Source organism: Emydura macquarii, unplaced genomic scaffold, assembly GCF_026122565.2.
Source record: "Emydura macquarii macquarii isolate MOO-44397 ecotype Brisbane River unplaced genomic scaffold, CSIRO-AGI_Emac_v2 contig_374, whole genome shotgun sequence".
Classification (NCBI taxonomy): Eukaryota; Metazoa; Chordata; order Testudines; family Chelidae; genus Emydura; species Emydura macquarii.
Window position 1 is genome coordinate 15,229,888 of NW_027130511.1, and position 24,577 is coordinate 15,254,464.

Below are 24,577 nucleotides of genomic sequence, written 5' to 3' on the forward strand. Positions count from 1 at the left end.
AAAATTGTTAGGGAGTTTGAACAGCCTTATAACCTGTATCTGGCATCCTCAGCTGTGACCCACTGAGGCACAGTGACACCTGGCTTCACTGAAGTCAAATGTAGTTTGATTTCCATGGAGCTAGGATTTCACCCATGGTTCCCAATTCAATATGGGCTGCACTGGTGTGTGCAAACTCGTGTGAACATACGGTTTGTTTAGTTAAATCAGTTTAATTTCAGTGGAATAAGCTATGTCAATGTAAATTTTTAATATAAACAAGCAAACACCAACTCTGATTTTGTGTTTCTTATGAGCTTTCCTCACCTCCATGTGACTGAGAATGCTTCCTTATTTAAATATTCCTTGGAAATAAAGGCAAAGACATTAAAGATGGAATTCATATAAAGATTTGAAGGGAAATATTTTCTTTCTAATACTATGTCAAGCAAATCCACTAACATTTTGGTACTAAATTTGTAAATGAATCCTCAGTTAAAATTACCAGGAGTCATGTGTTGTGCATGAAGAAGAGCAAAAAATTCATTGCATATCTCTCAGATGCGTTCATTTCAAGGGCCAATTACACAATATAGTCCCAAAGTTCACTGTGTTCCATATTAATTTGGTGTTCATTCCCTTTTTGCTATTGAATATTATTTACGTCAAAAATAAAGAATATGTAACTGAGATTGTAACCAGAATATTTTGCATCAAAGCAGTGAATCCCACCTATTAATTTTCCTTCATGAATATTTTTTTGTTTCCCTCATTTTGGATATTTGGTATACACTGCATATATATTCCAAGGATTCATTTTGGTATGACAGACAGTTACTAACATGTATGTTAGAAAAATGTAAAGGTTTGCTTCCATGTATATATGGCAGCCCTTCTGATGTACACTAAAGTTGCAGCACACTTTTATACTTTGCTTTCTAACTTTTGTACTGCTTAGAATAGTGCTGATCTCTTACCAGAGCTATATGATATAAACAACTTTTTAAAACTGCATGAGAGCCATGGCTCATAGTTCATCAGCAGAGGCTACAGTGAACCAGGGTTACTCCAGCCATCAAGCAAAGTTTTTAAAAAATTAAAAATAATTTGTTTTTCTCATTTTCTTAGCCGATTTTAGGCTAAGATTATTTATTTGGGATGATTTAGTTGGAGTTGGTCTTGCTCTGAGCAGAGAGTTAGACTAGATGAACTCCTGAGGTTCCTTCCAACCCTAATTTTCTATGATTCTATGTACAACCCCGCCCAGAAGCCTGGGTTATTACTTGTGGGGCTAGTCTGCACTGAAGTGCATGCTGCCACAACCTCACTGCAAGATTAAACTGCTAGAAGCTAGAACTTCTCTGCTTCACTGCTAGATTAAAGCTAGATTGATTGTCTACTCAAGCTGCAGTCACAACCCATAATTGCAGTACAGACATATCACATAAGACTCCTTTGTCCTACCAGAGCAGTGTAAAATGGCCCGAGGGTGAGGGGGAGAGCTCAATATTAATGCAAAAATGATATTAATACAATTATTATAACTTATTTTATTAGGCTGTTACTTGTTTGCCTCTATTGAATATTAAGACACGGCTACAAGTATGTCATAGGTAGTATCTGTACTGAGCTCCTGTTGCAATGTTGCCAATGACTGACATGAAATTAAACCTTTTTTTTCTGTACCTCCCACACACTGAGTGTACAGCCACCATAGTACTGTCTGCTCATAGATTCTTGGCGAATGAGGGACTAAGAGTGAGGTTTGGTCATGGTTGTAACTTTTGGAAGTTCATGGAATTGTCTATAGACCACTGAGATTTGCCTTAATGCCTTTTTAAACCTGCAAAACTTAAAGCTAAATAGTGATGCTGCATAGCAATAGTTTCAAAAATGGCACCTTAATTTTCTTTGTTCCATATGAAAATGCATTTCTATTTTATTCTGAAATAATCTTTAATAGAAGGGTTTTATGTTTTTCTTTTCAGGATGCGGCCTAAACTATCATAAGAGGTGTGCATTTAAAATCCCTAACAACTGCAGTGGTGTACGTAAAAGACGACTCTCAAATGTTTCCTTAACGGGACTCAACACTATTCGGACAGTATCCGCAGAACTGTCACCTAGCACCCCAGATGAGGCCCTTCTGGTATGCAATTATCTAATTATGAAAATAATAGACATCACTGTTGCAAATAAAATGAAATTCAACATTTTGGGATTTGTTCTTCATACTAGACACAGTGAGAGGAGGGTATGTAAATTTACCACATTTTGTTGTGAAAACAGGCACCTTAACACAGGAGGAAAGACACTGTCTCAGCATCTGTATGCATATTTGTCATGTTCTGCTTCCCACATAACCCAAGTACAGCCAATAATTATCCATTTGTGAAGGATTATAATATTTGAGGGTCTGATGCTGTCACCCATACTTAGATGAGTAGTCCCAACTGTTTGTTGAATTGGCCCATGTAAATTAGAATTGATTTGACAAATATGTTTACTCCATAACTGAAAAAAATTTCTTTCATGTCAAAGCAGCATATGTATTGATTTGTGGTACAGTGAAAAATGGCCTCAGGAGAATATATGAAATGGGATTTCATTAAAAATCTGAATATTTTTTGTTCTTGAGGGTTGGGTTTTTTTTGTTTTTGTTTTGTTTTGTTTTTTGTGTGTGTTCAGACACTTTTCATCGGTCTAGTGCATGAACCACAATGATTTCTACAGAACAAACAGCAGACTTGTTTATCTGAAATACTTTGCCCTGCGAATCATTATTTTGTATTTGGTGATGTTTACATGTGCATCTTATTTTACAGAAAAGGTAATTAGGTTTAGGAAGAAATCCCAGGGCTTGTCTAAACAGTATCAGCAGAGTACTTGAGAGGGGTGTGATTTATAAAGCACTCTAACATACTGCACTCTAACTGTCTCATATAGATCCTGCTAGGGCACGTAAACATTAATGTGTCAGCAAGGTCTACATGGGACAGTTAGAGCGCTTTACTAATCATGCTGCTTTGTCACACGCTTTGTAGACAAGCTCTTAATATGAGGGTGATAACCAACTCCACTAAAATAAAATACATATATCAGTTAATAATGTAGATCAGTGTTTCTCAATTAAATTTGGCCACGGAACCCTTTTGAACTCCATAAATAATTGCGGAACCCCCCAAACTCTTAGCAGTCTTCAAATGTCGAAATAAGCAAAGGTCAGCATTTCTCACTTAAATTACACTTACACTTACATCCGAGACATCTTCCCTTTTTCGGCGGCGCGGAGAACAGCTGTTCTCGGAACCCTAACAGTGTTCCCGCGGAACCCCAGGGTTCCACGGAACACCAGTTGAGAAACACTGATGTAGATCAAACTCTTTTGGTGTCTCTTCAAATTGAAACTGCTCAATTATTTAAGATTAAAAAGCTGCTATTTCACATTAGCATTAAGTTGCTCGTTATTCAAGGTACTTCCCATACCATGTCAGGTTGAATGCTATGGGCAATATCTTGCCCTAATGTATTTGGAGCAAAAAAAGTTGAGACTAGAAGGAAATAGAATGGCATTGGCTGCACAGTGGATCCCAAAACCATACTGTAGCACATGGGAGGGTGGTTAGGGGAACAGGTGAAAGCATGATGGAGCCAAACTTAGTGCTGTGAACACTACAACCTAGATCTTGGAGCCCAATACATCATATGCCATAAAAACCTAATGGCCTGACCACTTTCTCAAACCAGAGTGGACCCCGCCTCAGAGGGATCATGGTGTAGCAGTAGACAGTCCTTAACATGGAGCAGTTTTCCTCTACCGTTTTTCCCACATGCATGCACCTAGAATTTTGAGCAGAGTGAAATTTTGTCCTGTGCATTTTGTGTGCATGTGTACTATCTTTTGCCAAATTCCACTGTCTCAAAGGGACCTACATGTAACGAAGTCTAGGGAAGTCTTACAGTATTCATCTATTTATCTGGAGTTTGTGTGTTTAGAGTTCTTCGTAATGCCTTGTGTTCTCAGTGCTCAGAAGGTGTGCAAATGGAACAGCACGTCATTTTGTAATGAGAATAGTAGGCAAAATCCTCTCAAAAGGTTCATACTGTTAGCGCAGGGAGACTTAGCAAGTGCTAAACAGTGCCTCTGTCTTTTCACTTGGTCCCATTGTTCTTCAGATTCAAAAGGCATTCAGGGATATGTGCCCTAGAATGCAGCAAGGTGCTATGAAATCCCTCCCTCAGTTCTTGCAAGAACCATTAATCTTGCTAATGGAAGGGGCAACTCCACAATGTTGTGGTGGGCCTAGCAACAGATGGGGAGAGGCTCTAACATTCCCTAACCTCCAAAAACGTTTTGTTGCAGTCACAGAGATGGGCAAAAGGCCCAAGGAATTTCTTATTGTAACGGAACCAGTTCACTTATACCTAATCATGACAGCTTATAGTCTTTTTGCCATGACAGATGAACCTGGTACATTGCAAATACAAAAGAGGATATATTTTCTGGTTGCTTTTTATATAGAATATTTTTAAGCTAAAAATGTTTTGAAGTGAATGGAAAACTAATCACTTTATTATAGTTCTGAGAGACTAACTTAAGCTAACAAAGTCAAAGAAGTTGTAAAGCAGGGGTAGTCAATTATTTTTTTTGTCAAGGTCCAAATTTCTTGGTCAAGGTATAGTCAATATCCAAACTTCTGAGAAAATAATAATTTTTAAAAAATGATAATAATAATAAGTAAACAAAAAAGTTTTGGGGTCCATTCAAAAGCATCTGGCAGTCCAGATTTGGTCCGTGGTCCACCTATGGACTATCCCTGTTCTCAGCACGGTTTGCCACTCTGCGTAAGCTTCATTTTGTAGTAAATACAGGGTATATATATGATTATGCACCTCATAAACAACTCTTTTAAGGAAAAGAACAGAATGATAATGACTAGAATAAGTTAGATTGCTATATATTTTTGTCATGGAAATGGATACTTAAGTACTATGCACATTGCCATAATTAATATATTTTAATAGCTAAAAAGCTACACTGTGCACATAGAAATGTATCTAATTGTAAAGAACGTTTTTAAACATTTTAATTAAAAAAAGAGAGAATTTATAAGCACATGAGAATAATCGTTATCTTGTTTTCTTCCCAATTAAAATGTTACACTTATTGAACTTGACACACCAAAAGAACGTTATTGCAAATCATATAGGCTTGGTGTCACATGTAACACCATCCATGAACCCCAATTATCTACAGATGCCACTAATTATCATTAGCCTTAAGCTACTTAGAAATTCAGGTGTACATTTAGAATACATTTTTTAAAATAAAAACCTACTTAAAAATTGTATAAGAAAAAAAACTTTACAGATTGCTTGTGCTTTTCAAAGGGTTGTTTTAGAAATGCACACTTATTAATGCCATTACAATATTGATAAAAATGGGGAATTAAGAGGCAATGTGACACTATTTTAGTTTGTTTTCAGAACTGTGATTAAACAAGGGGGCTGCCACTTTATGCAAATTTTAAACAGCTTCAAATTGCTCCAGGCCTTAGTACTACCAAAAAAGACACATTGGATTTAAAAGGATAAGATGCTTCTCAGGAACGGAAATATAAGTGTTAATATTTGATTAGTATGTAACCCTAAGCTGAATTTTGAATGCCATATATGGAAAGTGCAGGATTTTTTTTTTTTTTTAACTTCACTTAATCTTGAGAATTTGTTGTTCATAATACATAATTGTTACAGATAATTTTGGGAGGCAGGATGGTCAGAGCATTGGTGATAGAATATGGAGCCTTTGGCATTTAGGTCAATTGTCTGTATCCAGCCCAGTTAAGTAATGATTCAGAATTCTCATTTAGGGTCTGGTTGGTGGCCTACATATAGTGATAGGGTGTGTTAGTTGAGGGTCTCAAGGCTGCCATTATTATTTGTGTTCTGAGCATAGTGGACTTCAGTTTTCAGAACTGTCATTACAGAACCTTTCTGGAACATTCAATAGATTGTTCAGCATTCTACAGCACAAACTATCTATTGAGATACTTCCTAAAGCTAAGGGGTTCTCTGGGGTTTTGGATCAGGCCTCTCTGTCTACATGCTCTGTTAGATGCACAGCTAAATTTGAAAACTTCAGTTTGTTAAACTTCTAATTCTGTGACTAAAGGCCTTCCTGTCTGTTGTTAAATATGTGTTCCTTGAATTATTTAAATTCACATTTTAATATGAATAAATATAGGGTTCATAGTGAGTGGCAGTGCATATATATATTAGTAATATTTTTTTTCTTTACAAACCCTTTAACTCTTACCATGCTGTCATTTGCCTACCAAACTGATGACTCAGAATGTCATACAGATGGATAAAATAAATACCTGTAACAAGTAGGAGGTCAAATGCTTAAACCTTGAGAAATGAAATTGGTAACTTTCTGATTTTCCTTTCCATCTAGAGGAAAAATTACCTTGAAGAAAATCCTCATAAGTTAGGGCCAAATTCTCAGAAGTGACCTCTAAAATTGCACGTTTTTTTTGCATGAATAGTGTCTCCTGTGTTTGTTTTACGTACATACAACTGTCAACTTTCTTCATTCTAATCCCTACTCTTTCTGCAGTACTCATTAAAAGCAAATGTTTTGTTGTAGTTTATATTGTGATAGCAATTAAATGCCCCAACTATAGATCTGCCTGGGTCGATCCAGACCCAGACCAACCTGAACTCAACCTGAGAATTCTAGTTGTTTTCAGATCCAGCCTTTCCCAAATACAACACTTCCGCCCAAACCTGTGTCAGCGCTGCTGCTTTGCACAAGTCCTTAGCACTTGGCTTGGTGGGGGTTTCCCACACCCCATACCCATGATCCATCTCTGGCTGCCTCATGTCCATGGTGTGGATGCAGCAATGGCTGTGTGCCCTGCTCCTGCTCGCTGCCATCGCCTCGCTGCACTGTGCGTGCTGCCAAGTGAGAAGCACTATGACTTGTCAGCACACTCATTCCACAGTGCACACCGAGCTCAGTAAGGTGGTGGTGGTGCCCAGCAGGACTGGGGGCACGCAGCCACCACTGCATCAATCCCATAGGCAGGAGGAAGTGATCAGAGTTGACCTGACCTGGCCCAAGCCCAAGAGGGTTGGGTTGTTTTCACAACCAACCTGACCCAAACCCGTTGGTTTCAAGTCGGGTTGCAGGGCTCTAGCCCTAATTTGGATGGGGATCAATTGCATAACATGTTGTACAAACAAAAGGAAGACATCGTCCCTGTCCCAAAGAGGTTATAATTTATTGTCGTCATGATCACATTCAGTTGTACTACTAATCATGTGATCTAACTGCTGTGTAACCTTTGTCCTTCTAGTCTGTCCCCCTTGTTTCTGTTTCCAAACTAATCTTATTTTGTTGTGTCTTAAGCCTGGTCTACACTGGTGGCTTAATTCAAATTAAAGTCCCTTAATTTGAATTAATTGCTCCCGCGTCTACGCTTGCGTATTGTTAACTCAAATTAAGAAGCCTTTAAAATCGAATTAATAAAACCACCTCTGCAAGTGGATTAGCGCCTGAAGCGCATCAGTTAATTTGCATTAGTGTGAGTGTGGACGCAATGGGACTTAATTCGAATTAATTGGCCTCCAGACTGTATCCCATGATGCCCCATTTCAGTACCCTCCCCCAAAGCAGCCCAGGGAAGACTTAAATCTTCATTTGCTGCAGTGAATGGGTTTAAAATCCAAGCTGCGATCACCCCCCCCCCCCCACACACACACAACAAGTCCTTTGCAGTTTGTCTCTTTAAGGGTTTGAAAGATTTCACCACCCCCCTTCCCGCGTGGTGAATGCATTTTAACTGCCCAGCAAACCCTTTGCAGTTTGTCCCTTTAAGATTTGTCCCTTTGAAAGTTTAGCCCTTTAAAGTTTGTCCGTTTGAAAGATTTCACCACCCATCCTCCTCCCCTCGTGGTGAATGCATTTTAAATGCCAGCAGTGGGAGGAAATTCTTTGCTACATTGTTTCAGTGGTCAATCATGGAAATTGATACTTTCTTAAGAGTTTATTCACAGTGCTACATGTGGATACATTATATCATGCTTTCCATCAGTGAAATGGAAACATTTGTATCACTGTATTAATATACTAACTGACTCCGTTGTTATTTATCTTACATTCTACAGCCACCTGTGGAATCAAAATGAAAGGCAAGCAATATACAGTGGGTGGTAGGCAGAGCATAAAAGGCAAGCAGCATACAGGTGGGGGGGTTCGTTTGGTGAAGGGAAAAATCAAAGGCAAGCAATATACAGGGGGTGGGTGGGGGGAGAGGAGAGCATAAAAGGCAAACAGCATACAGTTCTAAAGTAATCCAGGATAAGCTGCGATGTATTTGTCGTGGTCAAAATGAGAGCATAGTTCAGCTGGCTCCATATGCCTGCAGCAATGGCGATTGGGGGAGTAAAAACCCAGCATGAAAATCCTTTTCCTGTTTGTTTGTGGGTGTGGGAAGAGGGTGGGAGAAGCAGCGCTGCATCCTGGGATGATGACACTTGTCACAACAGCCTCTATGGTTACTTGCACTGTGGGATAGCTTCCTTCATTGCACTGCTTTCTAATTTGAATTAAGGCTGGCTAGTGTGGATGTAAGAAACCAGCACAAACACTGTAGTGTGGACAGTCTGCAGCGCTTTCTATAAATCACTTTCTGTAATTCGAATTAAGCTAATTCAAATTAGTGCTGCAGTGTAGACATAGCCTTAGATTTCATTGTAAGGTGTTACTAGACAGGCATGGGTTCTCCCCCCCCCCCATTTGCTCTGTAAAAGTGCATAAAACATTTGTGGGCTCTATAATAAGATGAATAATTTGAACACAAAAAAATCAGGTATATAGATATCTGTCTAATACAGATAAAATAATCCTCATTTTTGTGTGCACAGATTTAAGCATGAAAAATTCATGCATAAAGTTGCATGTGTAAAATCATGACTGCAGTTTTAGAAAAAAGGTGAAGATGCTGTATTAAGATGCCATATTTTCACAAAACACTCAACCTTGTCTCTAATTCTGCGGTCTCAATCGGTTGTGGGTGGACAGACATACACAGTCAAATGAATTTCTTACAAGCCTTCCTTCCAGCTCTTCCTCCTCGTTAGTCTCAATAAAAGAGTGTGACAGCTTTCTTACTAAACTGATTGTTTTGGGTATATTCAGAGTCGATTCTGCTTGCTTTAGTGACTAAAAGAAATGCTAACTACTTTTTACTCCTGTTTACTCTGCAAAGCCAACACAGCTGAGAGTGAGCGAGTCAGAATCTATTCCTGGAAATGTATCACAAACAGAATTTTTAACAAAGTTATGATGTTAGACTCTTGTGTGAACTAGAAAGAACTCGGCTTTAGTTTGACACACTGAGTCTAGGCTATGTCTATTTTGCCCCCTGTTTGGAGTACACGGGCATGAATAGCAATGCACACCGAAGTGCAGTTCTGTAACTCCCCCATGTGGACACTGCATTCAGGAATTAAAAGGTTTCTAGTTCACATTAATATAGACATGTTTGAAGAGGATCACGGTTAACGCAAACAAGGAACCTTTTAGTTTGGGCCCTCTTTGTCTACATGGGGGAGTTACAGAGCAGCACTTTGGTGTGCATTGCTATTCACGCCTTCATAGTTCAAACTACAAGGCAATGAAGACAAGCCCTCAGTTTGTAGGGCAGAAAATTGGGGGGGCGGAGGGAAATCTCTTTACTTTTAAGTGAATATTTGACATGGAAATCTTTGAGAGACAATAAACATGGACTGCCAGAATGATGTTTTAGTCATCCTTTTATAGAGTACCACCGCACCTGAAACAAGTTTATAGTGTTGTAAATTTATACTTGTATACTGATCTCTGAGACAACTTTAACTTCCCACTTTATGGGCATAAATATCATTTACATACATAAATCAGCTAGTAAGGCATCTGAATTATTTCATTTGAGCTCATAATTGATGAATGGTCTACATTTAAAGGCTGTTGTTTAAAAATCTCGCTTCAGAACTTTTAAAGTTTTGACAATATTTTTTTCATTCTCAATTTAGTAATAATATGCAGCTTATTCAACAGAAATTTTAAGAATGTGAAGATCTAAGAGTAGTTATATAATCAATTAGCTCTAGCTGAACACCAAATCATTTTTTACTTTTATGTTCTACTATGTAGTAGCCCCTTAGTATAAAATGATAAAATATTCATGCTTGCTTCAAAAGTAACATTGTTTTCTGTCTTTTTTTTTTCTATTTCTTTGTTCTGCTTTTTCCTCTTTCCAACTTCCTGTCTCAGTCTCCTGTCAGCCCTGGCTATGAGGTATGTACTAAATTTACTCCATTCTCCTACTGTCAAGAACAGATATGTTAGAAGGTCAGCATCATTTATTTTACAGGCCTGATGTTAGAAGTAGTCTGAAGACACGCGGGTTCATTCAGATTTTTATGTCATGCTCTTCAAAATTCAGGGCTGTTTAGTTCCAAGGTTTTGATTTGTCCTGGAGAGAGAGAATGACCAGCCACACAGTTAAGAAGTACATTCAGATTCCAAAATGCACATCCATCCAGAGTTAGGAAATTCAAAGCTTACAGAATGTTCTTTGTTGTATTTATAGTAAACAAATGCAACTAATTAAACATACAACTGAAAAGCCTTTAACTCTTCAATGTGGTTCTGCTATGAAAAGAGGTGATGTAAAAATGGCATCTTTATTCTTCATGGAGTCATTCAAGCACAACTGAGCACATTATTTGGCATATGGAATCTTTATTGCCAGTGATGATGTGTGGGAAGGAAAACCCAGCCTCACTTTCAGATATCTGGGAATTTTGCAGGGCTGGCAGTGTTTTTAAAAAAGGTTTTAATTCTGCACTGCACAAACCCGATCTGGAAATAACTGAGTAACAATAACCCCTAAAGCCCTGTGTAATTATACAATAGAAGAATATAAGTCCTAGTTTTCATAAGAAGAATACATTTCTATTTTTGTAATGGAGACTCCATGTCAAAAGTACCCTCTTTGGAAGAATCCATGTTGAAACCCAGAGAAGTTTGTTTCATGTTGCTCACTTGCAAAGCATTTGAAATGGTGAAAACTTGACATCTTTCCTTTTGTAACATCTGTCTGAAATGCACCAGGTAGGAAGAGCAGGCTTTGAAAACTTCCTCGTTGTTGTTGGTAAGAGGTGTACAGAGTGAAAAGTTCCAGAGGGGTAGGTGTACAGAGTATATTAAAATGCTCAACTGAAGATTATATCAAGACTGGTAGGCCACTCTGTTAGAAACTGTGTCTCTATGGCTAAAAAAAGATACCTGGGTTTTTTGATTCTATAGCACGTGTTGCAAACAATTTACCCCAAAAGTATCTACCCAGAGAGCAGTTTAATGCAAATGGATACATAGGAAAGTGTTTTTATAATGCATAGCATCATCTTTATTATAGATGTGTGCAATAGTTGAAATGCAAGAATTAGGGATTATACTTGGTGGCCTGTGTAAAAAAAACATATTAAAACAGTAAAAGAATCTATACTCATGCTAATAAGCTTACCAGAAATCACCCCGCAGCTTCAGCAAAGACTCTGGTAGTAATCAGTCCTTCGAGCCCCGCACAGGGGTTTTCCTGTGGTTCAAGTTCTTAACAGTTTTTGCTCGGAATAAGAACACCTATGAATCTGTCAGTCACTTCTTTATATGGTTTGGACCTCTGATCTTGTTTTCATGAAACAGGTGATAAGCAGACGAAGCTAAGAGCAAGGCTTCAAAAGGCTGAGTTCTTGCATAAGTGGAGGAAGTAGATTTGCATACACCTCACCTTAGAGATTTCCTGGGAAACCCCACTTAACATTAAAAGTTCATTCTTGTCTGGCACATTGTTTCAAATAGTCCTCTGAAGCTTATAACACTTCCTAGGGTTTTCATTACTCATGTCTCCCCCTCCCAAGACATTACATACAATCTCACAATAATACATAAACATTTGCATTTTTAATACATTGAACTCCTAAAATATTTAAACCTAATTCAGTAAGTTTAACTTAATAAGGTTGGTCTAGGATATTGAAGGAAATTACCATATCTGTCTCAAAATTGACTAACATTATTTGTAAAATGCATTCTGACTTGATATTGTCTAAGGTAATTTTTTGTCTTAAAGACTGTATTGTAGACATTTTCCTTTAAAAATATATTTAAAAGATCACAGTTTGGGGGTATGGCCCTAATTATAACGAATGTTTAGCATTTTGAAATAGTTTTGAAACAAGACAAGAAATAGATTTCCCTTTTGGGAAGACAAACTAAGCTAACCGTTCCCTTAGTAAAAACAGTATTTTAAACAAACCTTGAATTGCACATTGAAATATATTGTTATATTAAAATAAGGATAACGGTGTACATATTAGAATGTTGTTTTTGCATGTGTTTCTAAAATGCTGATGTGTTGTTCATTTCTGCAGAAGAGGCAGGTACAGTTGTTAAAACAGATAAATTATGGAGGCATTTGTTGTGATTCCACAGATAAGGCTAAGCTGACGGTTTTTTGGTTTTTTTACTTTAAGTGCGGGTTCATCCTCTTTATTATTAGAGTAACGTAGTGTATACTTCCCAGTTTTACAATACGTTTTCTTGGAGTATAGAATTAACTAGTTGACAATTTACTGATTAATCTGTTACTTAGTTTGAGTTAAAATTATTTTAAAGTTGGTCATTTAAGAAATTCATTATTGTTATCTCACTTGTTGTGGCATGAAGGATCTAACTGAATAGCACTGACCATTCTAAAATATTAGTTAAAGTGCCTTAAAAAGTTGTGTTTCTGCTACATTTGAAGAAATTAAGTTGCAATTAAGTTAATGATTGTTTTATATATTTCTAGACCTTAGGTGGGTCAGATTAATAGCTCAGGTCACTATTGTGATATTAGAAGTAACTCAACCAAGCATCCCTTCCTTTCTAGCTAATTTGTGTGTTGCAATTTGCTTGGTTGAAATTCATAAGCAGAATGAGGGGAACTATACATGTGTCAAGAGCTCTCACTGGTAAAATACTAGGCTCCATTTGTCACTGCTTTTAAAGGTTCTGCATGCTAGCTCCTGTGTTTCATTGCTGGATAATCCTGCTCCAGTGGATGGGATGAGGTTCATTAGAATGGGATTCCTAGGAGGAAAAGTGAATCTCTCCACTGGAGGATGGAGACTTCAGTTGGTCACTGCCCTCTTCCATATCCTAGGTCTCTCCCCTTTCTACCTGTCATCCTTGGTTACACCTTCCGCATTCCCCATACATTTCATTCCCCTCCATGCCCCTCCTGCCCTGTCTGCCTCTTGGCTTTCATAGAAATTCACTAAATAAAATTTTTTAAAAAATCTATTTTTTTACAACTATGACAGTCAAATTCCAGTTTCATATCCCAAAAGTTTACTTGGTAAATTTGTGTAGACACTTTAAAAAAATAATTAAAATACAAAATATATATCCTGTGACCCAGAACAACTAAACCAATAAGTCAATTGCAAATTAAGAATCAGATTCATCAATAGTGCACTGTGTAGATGCCATATATTACATACAATTGAGTCTCTTGGGGGTAGAAAGGGGTAAATTTTAATTGTTCAAAGCCAAATAATTTTATTTTAAAAATTACTAAAAATATTTTGTTTACAGAAACAAGAATTGGTAGGCCAGATTTTACTAATTGTTTCTCAGGGATGTAACTCCCACTATTTAGTCTCAGGAGTTCTTTTACATACCTTGGAGGACACCATGATTGAGACCAAGGAAAGTAATTACAATTATTAACCATGGCTAGTTTATTATTAAAGAAAGAAAAAGAAAACATTAAACAAACAACACAAATGACAGAATACAAATGATAAATTGCTTACTTCCATTATGATCTCTCTTTTATGTCTCTCTGTGGAGAGCTTTTAACAGAGATTACATCTTTGAGCATGAACCTGCCTTTGGTGAGGCACTTGTCTCTTGGTAATTTGAGACCAAGGTCTATTGCTTCTCCCAAATAACTGTGAATCCAGTCTTAGTATCTTATTAGAAACTCAAAACTGTTTATTGTTGGGCAAAAGAAATTGTTTAAGGGCAGGAGGATCCTGTTGGTTATTAATAAATAACTAGCTAGTTTTCTGTTGATGCAAAGTCAGCAATTTTAACTAAATCCTATGAAATTGAAGAAAATATTTAAATCTGTTACTTAGAATAAGCGGTGCTTAATTTGTAATGAAAAAGGTGCCAGAGCTCAAGTAATTTTTTAACATTCATAACTGATGCAGCAAGCCCAGAGGCGCAGGGACTATGAACTGCCAAGCTCAGAGGTGCAGGGGCTCAGCCTTGGCAATCCCTGGCACAAATTAAGCACTGAGAATAAGCCATATAAGGGGTTATCTTGAGACAGGCCAATTATTAATATTAAGAGTTTTAAATACAATTAAATCCTATTATTTCTCTGTTTACCAATGTTAGCCCCTGTCTTCTCTCCAGGAATACATGGTCTAACCATTTGGTGATTAATAAACTTTTAGTTTTTTAAGTTGCATCAGCAATTTCATGTCCCAATAAAATCATTACAAGAGTTTAAATATAATCCTTCGGCAGTGTCATAGTTAATTTTGTCTCACCAATCCATGTTGAATTTTTAGGAGGTTTTCCTTGCGCTGGCGTCTTCTTGAACCTTCTCTGTTTTTCTTAACTGTCTCTGGCAACTTTCATGCAGAGATGGACAGGATGAGTTGTGGAGTGCTTGCTTTTTGAGCAGGGTAGCAGGGGATGGGTGGATGCTCACTTTAGAGTTTTATACTCTTCTCCTTCCTGTTTCCAAGAAATTATAGGAAAACACACCCCTTTTCAGACTTGTCAGGATTCCAAATTGGTTGCTGTCACTGTTTCATTGGCTCTGTGCTTTTGCGTTTGGTGTAGGTGACACCGTCAGCTCCTGAATATTTAGTCTGTTTAATGAATATGCAACATTTCCAATTGCCTTTGTTATTCTGGTGGTGGAAAAGGGTGAGGTAACTTTAAAAGTTATTTTTAATACTTTCTTTTTATTCAGTCTTTTTATTCGGGGATATTCTTTCAATTTTATTAAAGTTTGACAGGAAATGAGATTCTGTCTTCAAAAAAATCCAAACAGTCATTTTCTTTGTATAAAAGTTTTCAGTTTTAAAAAAACCCAGTCTTTTTAAATTAAATAACTCTTACAAATCCTTTAGCTTAAACAGTTATTAAAGAAGTTGTTGATTCTTTATACCTTTTTTTTTTTTTTTTTTTTTAAGGGATGCTTCTTGTCTGCTGGAGGCGGGTGACGGGTTTGCTTTCATACTGTCAGTAATTTAAAAATTTCCCATTAATATAACTTTTCTATACTTAAATGGTGTCCTACATTTGTAATCAGTTTAGCAAGATCATTAGATTCCATGTTGGTACGTAAAGTATTTTACCATTTACATAGCAATGATCTTAGGAGCTTAGCATTTAGTTAACATATTTGCAAGTATGCATATAACAAAGGTGTTCACCACTTTCACATTTTAAAAGTACACAAAAGTTTTACAACATTTCCAACTACATATATTTTTCCTGATGTTTTAAACATGCAAGCCAATGTCTTTCTCTGAAAAGAAAAGAGTGGTTAGCAGGGCTCACTTTACTTCTAGATTTATTGTTCTGATAACATACTCTACATTCCTTTTTACAATTAGGTCTTTTCCTAAGACATGAATATTTTACATGGTTTGTCTTCTTGATGCAAGCTCCTTAGAGTTACAATTTGTTTGTAATAGTGATTAAACGTCTATTAAATATTTTGTACAAAGCTCACATTTCAATTAATCTTTTAAACCTAGCACAAAGAAAACAGTATGATGTTAAAGAATGTAGAGTTAAAATACAGCTTTTCTGAGTCTGTATAACACTTTTTAGGGCCATAAAAATGATTTTTATGGTTAAGAAGGGTTTATCTTCCTGACATTTGCTTGTTCTTAGGAGACAGAAGCAGAAACCTTGTGTAATTTATTTTATTAGCTTTAACGTTTTGTAACATAACTGTCTAAATATAATATGTATTGTTATATTTTCAAGCATCTTACCTATAACTAGGGCCTTACCAAATTAACAGTCCATTTTGATCAATTTCATGGACAAGGGATTTTAAAATGAGTCAATTTCACGTTTTCAGATGTTTTCAGATGTTTACAGTGGCGGTCCTAACCCAAAAGGGGGTCATGGGGAGAAGCAGGATTGCCATCCTCATAGTCACGGAGCTTCCTGCAGCCAGAGGAGGTTTCCTGAATGTGGAGGTGGGTCTGATCTCCCCCGTGCTGTTGGAAGCGCCCCAGCACAGAGCTCCTAGCTGCTAGTTCAGGAGAGGGACAGAACTGTATCTTCCCCTGCACAGCTGTTCTCGGGGTGAGGGGAGATCAGACCCACCTCCAGGTACCTCCCCCAGCTGCAGGAAGCTCTGCAACTGCATTGCCTTCAGAGCCCAGAAGTGAAGGTGGCTTCTGTGCTGTCTTCAGAGTCCAATTCTGAAGGCAGCAGCCGCACAGCTCCCTGCAGACAGGAAGGTACCCAGAGGTGGATTTGATCTCCCCCCAGAGTGGCTGTGCAGAGAAAGAAGTAGTCCTGTCCCTCCCCAGCCCGGCTTGAACCCCGTGCACAATAGCAGCTCCTAACTGGGGCACTCCCAGCATTGCTCCCTCCTCTCCAGTAGCTAGATTTCGTGGGGGAGGTCTGATTTCATAGTCCGTGATGTGTTTTTCACAGCCGTGAATTTGGTAGGGCCCTAACTATGACATAGTTGTAGCTGTGTCTTAATATTCAATACAGAGGCAAACAAGTAACAGCCTAATAAAATAAGTTACAATAATTGTATTAATATCATTTTTTAATTAATATTGAACTCCCCCCCTACCCTAAGGCCATTTTACACTGCTCTGGCAATGCAAAGGGGCCTTATGTAATATGTCTGTACTGCAGTCATGAGTTGTGATTGCAGCTTGAGGAGACATAACCAAGCTAGCTTTAATCTAGCCGTGGAACAGTGAAGTTCTAGCTTCTAGCAGTTTAATCTTGGAGTTGAAGTTCAGTGCAGGCTAGCCCCACAAGTAATAACCCAGGCTTCTGGGCAGGCTTGTACAGCCCATGCTGATGTGTGCGCTGCCAAAGCTTCAGGGCTCCGGGACTCACCTAGATTAAAACTAGCTCTGCTAGGTCTACTCAAGCTGCCATCACACCCCATAATTGCAGTACAGACATGCCCAAAGTAAGGGTGACACTCTAGCCCCTTTACGCTTCCATACTGTTTATGTATAAATGAGAATCACCCAGTTAATATGATTGTGTAAAATAATATAGCTACATGATACAGGAAAGCCAAAAAATTGCACATAGCAGTTTTCTTGCTTTGCTTATTGTCTCAATTAAAATTTTCAACTCCAGCTGAGAAACATTTGGGGAAATTTGGCATTAAAGACTCTATTCGTAACTTGATGCCGTTCCAGCTAAACCTGCATGGATTTAGTTCTCCTACTGTGGCTGTTCTTATTACCTTGAAAGAAGTAAAGAAACTTGGACAAGTAGGCAGGATAATATAGAAAAATGTAGTGCATATTAGGGTAAATATGGGAATCTTTTCAGGTTTCCTGACCTTTTACATTGTTAAAATAGATTGAAAGTCATGAGACACTGTATGTAGCTAGCATTTAGTTACTCTACAAATTATATTGGCACATGCTCTGTGATAATATAATGCTATAGTGTTCTGTTATTTCCCTTATTTTTACTGAGTCATTTTTAATTAAAACCAGCTTTGTGGTTTTAAAATAAAAAAGATTAATCTTTTTCTGTCTGCTTTCCTATAAAATGACTCATTTAACTACTTTTAATTCATAAAAGCTGAAATGCCATAAGGGACAGAATACACTGCTGCTTTATCTGCACATTCGTGATATGAATTACAGTTTGGTGTATTTCAGTTTAGGAAGAGATGTATTTATTTTGGTCTTGAATAAATATGAAAAGCAATGCACCATTAGATGAAAACATGACAATCCTTAATGCTAAATAAATATTTTATTTCATGAACATGGTGATTCAAACTGAAATAGAGGATAATTTTTTTCATTTAAATCTGTGTCACATGTTTACTACTTATGACAAATTCTCTAATATCTAAAATATAAACTAAAACAATTGTAAAACATTTAATGTGTCATCACAAATAACTTTAAATAAAAAATGTGTTTAAGTTAAAATTTTATGTCTTCGTATGACTATTTTTGTTAATGTATTAAAAGGATCGTGATAGGTAGAGATGGAAAAGACCTATGTGATGAAGTCCATCGCCTTTAAGGTGTAGGGTACATATTACAATATGTATCAGGTATTAAATTGATTCCATACTTAATTTTTTTCTAAATAGGAGAGAAGAGAAAAAATTGTATCAAAGTTAAGTTCCACACTTGTTGAAATATAATAGAGGCCATATGTGAAGTAAAAACTTTTCCAGAGAATTACAAATAAAGCTGGATTAAAAAATATCCTAATTCTCTATAAGTAATGTTATTCAGTAATTCAAGTGTGTTATGTAACTGAATCGTAACATGAAAGGATATCTTCTCTTCTGGAGACTACAGACTTTTTTGCAAGGGGCTGATCTTCCCTGAGTTAATTCTGTCTATGTAGGTTCTTATAGTCCCCATCATCACAACATCTGTCAAAAAGAATTTTTGGCTAAGGCTTCTTCTTTCCAGCCTGTGGAACTGAAACCTTACCCCATTTCTTTTCCTACTCTACTGTGTGTATTGCTTCAAGATAGGGTTGCAGCTGCAATGGTGATGAAAGTGGAGGGATTTTGAGGTCGTGAACAGGATCAGTGGAGTTGCTCTCTCTTCATAACTAGATGAGAAATGGTCCCAAAACTTTTTTCCTGTTGTAAATTGGGGTCACAGTTTGAAAAAAGGTGAGTACCACTGGCCTAGACTGAAAGAAGTAAAAGCAGATCAGAATAAAACAGAGAAAAATAATAATTATCCAGCTTTCCAAATAGATTTAATAGAATAGAGTGATAGCATACTGTGTATTTGGTTTCATTTTGTTTGCATAAAAATGTGCCGCCTCCATATATTTCAAGAATGAACTATTGTGAACCTTCTTTCTTTAAATATTGATTTTTTTAGTCTCTGTTTAGTCTGCTTATGTCCAATCCTAATGCTACCTCTGCTGTTGAGGCACATGTCTTCTGTACTACAGGATCTTTTAAGATCTTCTTGTAAGACTGCTCTCCATTGATTTGGGTCTGACCCAATTCCCACTCAAGTGGATGGAAAGATTCCCTTGCCTTTAATGGGACTCTCACTGGGCACTTTTTAGAGAAGAGCTTGAAGTAGATGCATGGAGAGCAGGATAACACGCATGTTCACAGTCCCTTACTTGGAGACCAAGGGTGAAATCCTGGCCCTATTGAAGTCACTAGGAGTTTTTCCATTGACTTTACTGGGGCCAGGATTTCAAGCCAGTATTTCATTTTAACACTTTGCAAATTACAGAATCATCAGCATAGAGAAGTTAGTGATGGAAAAAATATATTAAGTCATCTAATGCAAGATTATCCCCCACAGCATATTTTCCAAACACTTTCATATAAGGATCTTAAATAACTTTATTAGCAATAAGCCTCATAATGCCCTCATCACATAGGGACAACTGAGGTACAGAAGAATTAAGTGACTTACCCAATGTTGTACAGTGCATCAGTGGCAGAATCAGAAATAGACCCCAAGGAATCCTGACTGTCAGTTCCCTGTTGTAATTGCTAGTCCTTTATAGACTCACAAATAGAATAGTGCTTACAGATCGGGGGTTTTTCTCTCACACAGACATGCGTGTGTGTGTGTGTGTGTGTGTGCATGCACGTATTTTTTTATTTTAAGTACATTCTGGATTTGCTAAACTGTTAAATACATGAAGGGAGCAATCCTGCCTTATAAAACATGGCATGTATTGCTTTTATATCTGGCAGGTGTGTTTGAATTTTTTAAAGAAAAACAGGTGTTGGGGGTGCACTTACCTCTAGTTAGAAGTATTATTATTTCTACTTGTTACCCATTTTAAATACAGGGAATATCTCTGAAACCTGTCATATCTCTACTTTAGTGCCTTTTACTGAAGCCCTTTTATATGGCAATATGCTAATCACTTCCCTTTGTCAACCTTTAATACTGCTTGGAGAAGGTGTATGATCTTTATGTTCATTTATAATCTGTATACAGTGTGCACAACTGAGCTGCTGCACCTTTTTTGATAATGTGGCCTTGTTAGTTACAATGCACAATACAGAAGTACAAACTCAAACCAAACCAGAAATTCCTGGAACAATATTCAGGGACTGCAGTGTATGGAAACAAGCATGTTTCTGTATAAGCCCCTTGGTATCTGCAGTCTCCCAGCAAGTTCTCGGCCAACAGAGTGCTTTTGTGTTGGGAAACCCCCAACTCTGCCTGTAAAGTTTGTATAAATGCTGTTGAAAGCCAGTAATTGTTTATTACTTCACAAAATGAAGCAGGCTACAGACAGAGCATTCAAAGCAGTGTTTACTGGCATTGATGTCTGAGCAGGGAGTGCAGTATGCATAATCTTCATGTGTGGATGGTTTCATGCTAAAATACTATGCTGATGAAAGTTCTTTGCGCTCATTTAAGTATTTTGAAAACATTAGCTATCCTTGTTTTAGAACTTGCCTGGTTAAATAATACTCTAGTCTTAAATAAAAGGGTGCTACAACATGGAGAGGTAATAATTATGTGTAAAATAATTCTGTTTTCATATTAAGGCTAGTATAAGTTCTGTATATGGAGGAAATAGATATTGCAGATATTCCTGAACACTGGAAATGAAATGTCACATGGCTGATTCATATTATTTTAGATCCTTGTTCTCCACTGCACAAATTAACAAACCAGCACACTGCAGATTTTTTTTAAAAAAATCAATAATTGCACAGAGCACACATTTGCTTAAATTTTGCCATGCAAAAGTAGCAAAAAACAAACTGTGAAATTCTGGTTTTGAAAAGTTATTAATGGGAGAGTGTAGGTGTATAGTATGAAATTATTTTTGGTGAGATTGTTGACTTTACTGTGCTTGTAAAAGTGTAAATTAGAGGAGAATTTGGTCCTTAGTGTTTAATTTATTATTAAAATAACATAAACAAACATACTGAAATCAAACCATTTTTCTTTTAACAGAAGCTTGTGAACTCATGTGAAATTTATCAGGAATCCCGGGGACATTCTATGAGGGTTTTTTTTAAAGCCTTTTACAATTACTCAGGCAACTACTGGCCTTTTGTAAATTTTAGGCTAGTCTGATCTGTTTGTTTTAGGTGTAGTTTCTGTGTTTGGCCCCCAAAAGGCCAGTTTTTCACCTATTAAACCAACTCATTCTGCTTCAAAGTTGTCCTCTCAGTCCCTCCCTAATGTTTCATTTCTTTAAGTGTCTGGGGAGTGTGGGATACAGGTCATCCTCACCCACGCAGAGAGAGCAATTGAGTCAGTCCATAGGCAAAATATCAACTCCAGTTTGCTAGTTTTATGTTGCAGTGAAGGGGTTTGGGACAAGAAGAATCTAAGGGAAGAGGGTAGGTAAAAAAGGGATCTTGGGAGTAATACCATCTCCTTACTCTTGTGGACCTTCCTTCCTTGGGTTAGCAGCTTCTTACAGTCCCAGCTGTCTCCTTCTGCACAGTTGCCAAGTTTCAGTGTGGTGGCTGCATCGCCTATGTCTGCTATAAACTAACAGATGCATTTCAGCTACTTTAGTTAAGCCCACCAATTTCACGTACTGGAGGCAGCAAAGAAAGAGCAGCCAGGCCTGCCAAGTATTGCTTTTCTACAGGCTGAGGAGGATCATGTAGGAAGAGAAGTGAGGGGACAGCAGGTAGAAACAAGTAATCTACAGAGCGTCCCTCTTTACATTCAGGACAGAAAGTTGACATTAGGAAGTTGAATTTTCAAAACTGCAAACAAGCAATGTTGTGTTGGTTTAAATCTCATGACTTTTAAGCCATGATTTGGCTTACGATTTTTCAAGTCTCTGTGTTGGATCAATTTTATTGGCTCAGCTTAACATCCATATAGTTAAATAACTGCACACACTTCTTCGTGTTTACAAAAGACCCGTGAAATATAATATTCTGACCTGTTAAAAGTGAAGTATACCTTGCTGGGAAATTGTTATACTGGACTGTTTAGTGTTTGGAGCAGTGCTGGCTGTTCTAGTTTCCATAGTGTAATCTAGTTAAGCAATCCTTTCCTGGGAAGTTTCCAGATTTCCTGAGTCAGTAATCTGGCTGACTACCAGGAAAAAATAATTTATATTTCTAGCAAACTAAACACATCAACTAAAGAAGTAGGTGCCCAGTGGATCGGATTCTAGCTTTGGCAATGATTTCTAGAAGACATTAAATGTTACCACACTATCAAAAATAGTTTCCCTTCCTTTCCTTCAGGAGACTTGAAAAAGTGTCAGACAAAAACAATCAGCTGCAGCTGTAGAAACGGGCTCTTCTTGAAGGCACAATTAAAAACCTTTTAAAATCCTTAATAGAAAGGAGGAGACCATGAGTATTTTTGTAGCATCACTAGTAGCCTCATCCCCCCAGAAGGGGCCCTTCTGTCTAACCTACCTGGCAGATTTCCTGGGCCCACTTCAAAAACCCCAAAGTGACCTTGATTCTCCTCTCAGCTGCTTAACCTGCCAGCAACACTTCAGAGAGGTCATAAGTGCTGAATCACCCTAAACTCCCAGTCCCTTAGACAGCTAGAGGAAATATACTAAGGAAAGCTGCTTCCCTACAGCATTAAAACTGAGAGAGAAATTTGAGATGACCAAAAAAGAGAGGAAAAAAGTTGATGGATCTTAATTGTTTGAAAGATCCATTGAACCCTGTTTTTTGTTTTTAAAAATGTAATGTCCCATGCTAGTAGAGTTTCTTTCACTTTGTTCTCATTAAAATTGTGCAAGTTGGTCCCAACAAAATTCAACTATTTCTTGGAGATTCACCCTCTTTAATGTGAATCAGCATAGCTTCTATTAAAGGAATACTGTGCCAATACAATCTGCTAGAATTCTTTGAGCATGTTTAAAAAAAAACTGGGTAAAAAGAATAACTAGATGTAATTTATTTGGACTTTCAAAACACTTTTACCATAGTCCCTCACAAGAAGCTGTTCAAGAAACTGAATCAGGCAACTGGTAAAATTGTGTGTTAGATTAGAGCTCTAAAATTTCTGGTAGAGAAAACAAGAACTAGGAATAAATGGCTATTTTTCAGTTAGTTAATAGTTGGGTGTGTCAAGGAGCTATCTGGCATCTATCCCTTTCTGAAAAAGGGAGGTGAAGACTGAGATGGCAACATTTACAGATGATACAAAGTTTATTTAGCTTAGTCAAGACTACAGAGGGTTCTGAGGGACTCCAGAGGTACATAACAAAGCTAGCTGAGGATAGGATAAGCATATGGTAGGCAAATTCAAAAGAATAGAATAAGGCTTTCAATATGTAGTTGTAGTGACAAGAGTTGTAGATTGGAACTCTAGTTTGTGCCAATAATATAATGAAAGGAAAGGAAACCGAATGTTTCTGAATGTTGCTATTCCCCTTCCAACGTACTTAAACCTCTCCATCTGTCCTTTCCAATTAAAATAAAATAATAATTAATAACAACAATAAAAAAAACCAACCATGTCACTGCATGTGAAAGGATCCAAAAATACCCACTTTTCAAGGCCAAGTCAGACAGTAGGGCATTGTGAAAAATGCTCCGCAGATGATAAGTTGGAAATAAGGCAACCATCCCCAAGGCAGAGGTGAGGGCAAGAGAATCCATGTAGCATCAAAATCTCTAGCCTTTCCTCTGACTTTCCTGTTCCTCCTGAGTACTGCCACATAGAGAACTCCTGTGGAGTGGGGCGCTCTGCCATTCACAGCGTGCGCACACAGTGTGCTCCCACATTTGCTTGTGCTGCAGAACAAGACGGATTCCCCTGCCAAAGGGCTTACTGTGGCTCTGGAGGCGGAGGGCCTGCATTTCATAACTGGGCTTGTAAAAAAAGTGATAGTTCATCATGACTTCACTTGAATTGACACATTCCTATTTACTTTGTGTTCTAGCTTAAAGTTATTGCTTAGCCCTGTATTTTTTGCAGACCCATTAAGCACAAGTACGTTAAGGGAAACCTAGAAAATCCCTTGGAAAAATGGATCTATAAACCAAAATGGGAGGTGTTGGCTGAAGAAATGTTTTTCCCTTTGTTTCAGGCATAGGGAGCTTCACATACAGTACACACATTACTAAATTTCCTTGCAGAAATACAGCCTAAGAGACTAGTTGACAAGAAACACTTCTTTAAATGTACAAATGCTGTGGGCTTTTTTTTAAAGCATCTGATTAACAGAATAAAATTTGTTTATTTTGTAGTGGAAATGTCAACTTTAATAAATAAACCAAAAATACAAATATTTGCATTTTATCCAGTTGACTTTTTATGTTCTTGTCAAGCT

General features: G+C 37.4%; 1 protein-coding gene across 1 annotated transcript in view; it reads left to right on the forward strand.

The window, feature by feature from the left end:
* PRKD1 (protein kinase D1) overlaps positions 1-24,577 on the forward strand; it is a 274,425-nt gene that overhangs the window by 205,664 nt on the left and 44,184 nt on the right. Inside the window, exons 4-5 of the mRNA XM_067534536.1 lie at positions 1,968-2,128; positions 10,301-10,324. Of these exons, the coding sequence (XP_067390637.1) occupies positions 1,968-2,128; positions 10,301-10,324 (185 nt within the window). The remainder of the gene's footprint in view (positions 1-1,967; positions 2,129-10,300; positions 10,325-24,577) is intronic.